The 6,514-nt window shown below is 34.6% G+C and overlaps 1 protein-coding gene across 1 annotated transcript; it reads left to right on the forward strand.

Moving 5' to 3' along the window:
* Positions 1 to 1,595: 1,595 nt before the first annotated feature.
* Positions 1,596 to 5,960, forward strand: LOC114414723 (protein DCL, chloroplastic-like). The gene is made up of 3 exons (XM_028379103.1): positions 1,596 to 2,059; positions 3,636 to 3,750; positions 5,441 to 5,960. The coding sequence occupies exons 1-3, from the start codon at positions 1,731 to 1,733 to the stop codon at positions 5,615 to 5,617; spliced, it is 621 nt and encodes a 206-aa protein (XP_028234904.1). The 5' UTR covers positions 1,596 to 1,730; the 3' UTR covers positions 5,618 to 5,960.
* Positions 5,961 to 6,514: the final 554 nt, after the last annotated feature.

Raw genomic sequence — 6,514 nt, forward strand, 5'->3', positions numbered from 1 at the left:
ATTGTAACTATGTAAGGGTAACTTTGGGTTTCTCTAAAAAAAATAATGGAAGTTGACACTATCCAGACAGAGGGAATGTAAAATAAATGTCTAAAAAAAGGAAGAAGATGCCTGTATAATTTAAGTAAATATATGGAAATGTAACTATAATTAGCTCTATTTTTAAGTATGCCAAAAAAATTTAAATTAAATAAGCTTGATCATATAAATTAATCACATAAAAAATAACAATTTAGTCTCACAAAAGTTACTTTACACATTATAAAAACAACTAGTATGCAAAGTTAAAAACCTTAGATTTTAAAGACTTAAATAACGAATTTGTTCCACAAATTGTATTAAAATGTTTAATTTGATTTTAAAATTTTTAAAAAATTTAATATTTGGTCCCTAAATTATTTTAAAATAAACCAATTTAAGTATTTTTTTGTCGAATTAAGCTGAGGTGTTGATAAATTCTAACGTTTTTATTTAAAAATAGTGAAGGTTTTTAACTGTTATTATATTTATTATTATTTAGCTTTCCCCCAAATTCCCCTCACACTATTTAAAAAGAACTTGGTCGACGAGAGGAATGGCGGTGGCTTCAAGCGTGAGCAGAAGGACGAGCAAAAGACTGTCAAGTGCGAGCTCCTCCACGCACAGGAGGAGTTGAAGCGGATCCAGTCGGTGCCGCTCGTCATTGGCCAAAAACAAAACAATGTGGGATCTAATTACTACGCAAGAATCCTCAACACCATCAACCGTGAGCTTCTCAAGCCCTCTGCATTCGTCGTGCTCCATTGCCACTCCAACGTGCTCGTCGACATGGCGACACTGCACGACGATTTTCCCCATGGGGGAGGCGTTGGGACACTGCACCGTGACAGCATTGACCACCTCTTGCCAGTGGGTGGCCTTGAGGTTGGTGCGGTAGGCGTCGATGAGGGCCGCATGGCAGAGGGAGATGCCGGGAAAGGGAGGGGACGAAGAAGGGAGGTTGGAAACCATTTTATTTTCTTAAAATGATAATAAATAGGAATCAATTGATTTTCTTAAAATAATAATAAATTGAATGATCATTAAAAACGATCACCAGCCAATCATAAACAAAAGCAGTTGAAATTTGCTATTTTAGCAATGTCAAGTTAATTGGACAATGGTCAAATGTGTCTGTTTCAAAATAATCTAAAAAGGATTAAATCTTTTAAAAATTTTAAGACTAAAATTAAATATTTTAATATAATTTAAAACCAAATTGGTAATTAAGTAAATTTTAAAATGATTTTTTTATTATATTTTATAAGATTATAAAGACGTTTACCCAAATATTGTTGAAAAATATTTTGATTATATATGCATTTTTAAAAGTACTAATGAAAATATACTTAAAATTCCTGTTTTTATTTTTACTAAATTTCAAACACTTATTTATTAAATACAAATTCAATAGCCTTTGATATTAAAAGATGTTTTTCTTACAACAGATTATTCGACAACCTTTTGTTTTTTTTTTTTTATCTAATTTCTCGACGTCATTTGTTACTCTCATTTTATTTTTAATTTAAAATAAAAAGAATGAAGAAACAATAGGCGAGTTTGTGATAGATAAATCAAAATGGCTTGAGGGGGCTTCGTTATCCATCTTGCTAAACTTTAGTACTAGAGTTTGCAGACTGAGTGGCTCGGTGAGTTAGTGAGCGAAAACGATAGATAGCATTACCATGTTGGTTGGATAACTGAAGTGAGTGATGATTTCAACTTCAAGCATGGCTTTGCTTTCTTTACTACCCAAAACGGCACCGCATGCCCTTTCCCTCACAAACCCTTCCTCTTCCACTCCCCTCATCTTACCTTTCAGTTTCCAATGTTTGCCTCACCCTCTTCCTTCTCCTCTCTCTTCCCTCAAAGCTACTTTTTCCGACGGTGGCGACAATTTGCGCGGCAAGCCCCTGGTTCCTCAGGCCTTTGAAGAAGAAGACGACGACGACGACAACAAATGGGTTGACTGGGAGGACCTGATTTTGGAGGACACCGTTCCTCTCGTTGGCTTCGTCAGAATGATTCTTCATTCTGGACAGTATGTCTCTCTCTCTCTCTCACCCTTACTTTACATACTCTATTCTACTTGATCCCTCTCTAATTTTCAATAATTACCCTTCATTATGACTTTACAACTCTCTTCATTTTCAACCATCAAGGTTTAGTTTTAGTTCACGTGTCCTCCTAAATTGCGCTTATGACTCATGCCACCATTTTGCATTGTTCAGGAATTGTTCAAGCACAGCTACATCATATTGCCTATATCTAATACCATATGAGAGTATTATGCAAATGAAACAACTGATATATATGACAACCTAACTCTAATCTAGTGCAGATCATGTACTAATTGTAACAACAAACACTTAAATCATCAATAAGTTACCTCAAGACCTGCACTGAAGTTTTATATTACTTCCTCAAATATGATTTTCAGAACTGTGCATTGAGAAAGAGTAACAAAAATACATAAATACTCTAACTTTAAGCTAAACGTACAAGATATAGACTGACAGAGTATTTAAGCAAGTCGGGAGTATCATGTAGCATCAGAGTCTTCAATTTGATTCTGAAACTTAATTCCTTGTCACCTAATATGGGTGTTCAGTGTTGCCATTTCTATGCGGAATTCCTCGGATCCACAATCATGACTCTGTCCGCTATTGCAGCTGCTATGGGTGCCGTGGTTGCGGCAAGCATCCTGCGTCCTCTTATCATCTTTGGCAAGTCTCCGGCCAATTGAACTTTTGAGTTAATATTATGCCAATTTTGTTCATATTATTTTTAGTTGCTTATATATATATGTATCAACAGCTATGTGACTTCCGCTATTTGCCCACAATGCTATCCACTATATGATATACCGGCTTATTGGCTTTCCACTATTTTCTGCAATTGGTAGCACTGGGTGTTTGAACTGATGAAGCCCATCACTACATTCATCTGGGGTTCTGTGCATAACAATATAGCTACAAATGATAGAAGTAAGGAGAGAATACTTTTATATGGGTGCTGGAAATGCCCTCTTTGTTGATAGCTGACTGACATTGTGTTATGTGTCAGGCCTAAATTTTGAGATTGATTTTTAAGGGCTCTTCCTTTTTCAATATTGCCTGGGTTTTACATACAATACCTGGGCTATATGAAAAGGGCCAGGTAAGTGGGAATTTATCCAAAGTTCCAAACACCATTGCCATGGGCACCTGGCAATTGAACGGACAATTAAGGCAATCCTTTGTCCATGGAGGTCTGGCTTCCAGCATTTCAGTGGACTGTGGAGACAGGGAAGAGAGGACTACAATCAATGTAACTTACTCCTAAAGTAGTAATCAGCATCTGTACACAGAATCCATTGAATTTTTGAAAAGAAAATTCTATTGATAATAATTCTCATGGATGGTAGGGTTTGAAATAGCACGCTATAGTGGCGTAGCATTGTGGAGTGGCCCCTAGCTGCTGAAAAAGTTTCTATAGTGTAGCAGTTTACTGTAGTGATGAAATGTGATGGGTGTACATGCTTTGTTGCAAATTCTTGCCTCAAATATGAAGATACATGTTCTGTTTTGTTTATCTTGGAAATTCTGATAATACCTTGTTGCAAATTCTTGCCACAGATATGACAATGGAGATAAACTAAGTCCAGAGCATGAGAAAACCATTATTGAGAAGCTGCTTCCCTTTCATCCAGAATTTGAGAAAAAGATCGGAAGTGGAGTTGACTATATCACGGTCTCTCTCTCTCCCTCCCTTTCTCACTCACTCTCACACACAATATGTGCTCTACTTTTTGTTGACCACAAAGGCTTTCATATTATTACTTATACTCAGTTGGGTCTAATAATAATAAGTTTTTTAGGTTTAGCTGTCTAATAGATTAGATATATGACCATGGCATCGGTTGTGGCTTACTGCAAAGATTTCACCTTTCATCCATTAGAAAATCAGAATGGTTGGTGTTGGAAAGTCCGCTTAATTGCAGTTACCCCTAGTCTTCCTTAATTGCGGCCTTTTTGGATGCCTTCATTTCAGCCTCCAGCATCATCATTGTGTTAGGTGTAGGGCTGAGGGGGGGTGTTTAATCTCACATCACCTAGTGAAATGGCCTAATTAGTGTAATAAGGCTTGAATATTCCTCAATCTACATGCTGGTTTTTGGAATTGAGTTAGGTCCCAAGCCCAAAATCTAAGAGAGTAAGTGAGGCACTAATAATAGGATTTGTCTCTTCTTAAATGTAGGATGCAATAGTGCAAGTTGGTAGTTATTGATGAGGAAATGAACTAATTAGTTTTTGTTATTCATTGAATGCTATCTGATTGCTTTCACTTTATGAAAAATTATGCCATTTATTTGTTCATCAATGGTAATCCACTCCACATTTCACTTGGCAAACTGCTCCTTGCACTTAGAGGACTCCATCCTTGATATTGGTAATCTATTACCTAATTGGGTAGTTTTTACACCATCTTGTTTGTTAATAACTGAACTTAAGTAATCTCTTCTGTCTCAACCTCTGGTACAGATAAGTTCTTTCATGATCTTCATACTAAAGTTGTATTCATTTTGCCCTTTCTAGCTGGCCAATTAATTTGGTGTTTCAAGTTCAACTACTTTGCTCAATCTTTTTCTCATTACATGATTGTTATGAATTCACATAATACATGCAATTTTAATCTTTAGACCTACCAAACCTGAATTGAAACCACATTTTAAAAAATCCAAATATTGTAAATTGGTTTCTAAACAAAAGCGGTTTTACTTTTTAATAAATGATTAAGTTAACTGGTTTTAAAACCCAATTTTGACTAAAAGATTATTTTTAAAACTGGTTATGGTTAATATTTTAACCAAAACTGGGCCAAGTCAAAATTTGAAACCAGTTCGAAATTAGTTTTGGTTCACAATTCAGTTTTAAAACTTGTTTTGGTTAAAAACTGAATTGGGACCAAAACCAGTTCAAAGTTAGCTTAAAAGTGGTTTGACCAAAACCAAACCAGTTTTGAAATATAAAAGTAGTTTGCTTTTACATGATATCAAACCTTGCACATCCCTACCTAGCCAAATATGGCTTTTGGCCTTGGTGTTACCATCATGTGTAATAAAGTTATTCCTGCTTTAGCTACTGTTAAGGATGTAAAATGAAAGGATTCCACTTCTCCCTTGCTGGGCTAAAGATGCATTGTGCATTTAATTTCTTCTGCTCTCTAACTGTCTTCCATCACTTTCCAACATTAGCTTTTGAAAAAACAATAATAAAATTCCATCAAGTATTTTTTTATTCAACAAAGTATGCATTCACTGCACTCATTGTATCTTGAATTGAATTTTATCCATTTTGTTTTTCTTGGGCGTAACTATAACAATTGGTTTATGATATTTACATGTTGCTGAAAAGTTTATTGTCCTCTTTTCCTATGGCAGATTGGATATCATCCTGATTTCGAACGCTCTAGGTGTTTGTTCATAGTACGACAAGATGGAGAGCTGGTTGATTTTTCATATTGGAAATGCATAAAGGGCTTGATCAGAAAGAACTATCCATTATATGCAGACAGTTTCATTCTCAGACATTTCAGGAAGAAGAGTCGTAATTTGTGAAGTTAGCACTGTTTTTTTGCTGGTTGGACCATTTCATTTTAAAATTCGCTTCTTCTTTTTTAACCCCGTTTAATTTTTCGTGTTATTTTATTGCTGGTAGCGTGTTATTTTAAAGGTATGAGAAAAACGAAGACAAAAAATTTTGGAGTCAGAAGTGTGGTTAGCATTTAATCACTCACTACAAAAGATTGCCATCAATGCCGGAAATTGTACCCATTTTATTATTGACAATATTCGTAGTGATATAAAAATATGGGAATGTAGATTATGTATATAGACCTTGATGATAATGTACCTTTCTGTTCAAATAAATTTTCAATTTGAAGAATTGAACTTTATTTTATACCGTTATCGTTTAGCCGTTTAGGGAGAGATGCTATCCTATTTTAATTCCGAAACACCTCATAAGCTTCAATGATGACTTATGGTAATACTTACAAGTTGTTTATATGAAAATTGCTTCCTAAGTGAATTAACCGTTGTGTTTGTAACTATGAATGGAAAAGTAAAGGAGAGATAAGATTGAAATTTTAATTGAAAGGAAAAAAAATTAATGAATTTAACTACTAAATGAAAAGTTTTTTCTCTTTGCAACCAAACAAAATAATAGTACCATCATTTATCTGTTTTATAATTTTTTTAGTATCCTCTTTCAAAACAATTTTGTTTGATGCATTATGTGATGTTGAAATGAATATTTCTTTCAACGAAGATTTAAAGCTTAGTTTGTCATGTTATAGGAGATTAGTTCCTTGTACTAAACAATTATTGTTGGTTTGTTTTTTTTTTTCTTTATTTTATTTTCCTCCATTTAAATTAAACTTGGTGGAACAATTCTCAGCTATGATACATGAGGAGATTTCTCCATGGTTGCTTCCTGGGGCTAATAGATAATCA

The sequence above is a fragment of the Glycine soja genome, chromosome 6, assembly GCF_004193775.1.
Source record: "Glycine soja cultivar W05 chromosome 6, ASM419377v2, whole genome shotgun sequence".
Lineage (NCBI taxonomy): Eukaryota > Viridiplantae > Streptophyta > Magnoliopsida > Fabales > Fabaceae > Glycine > Glycine soja.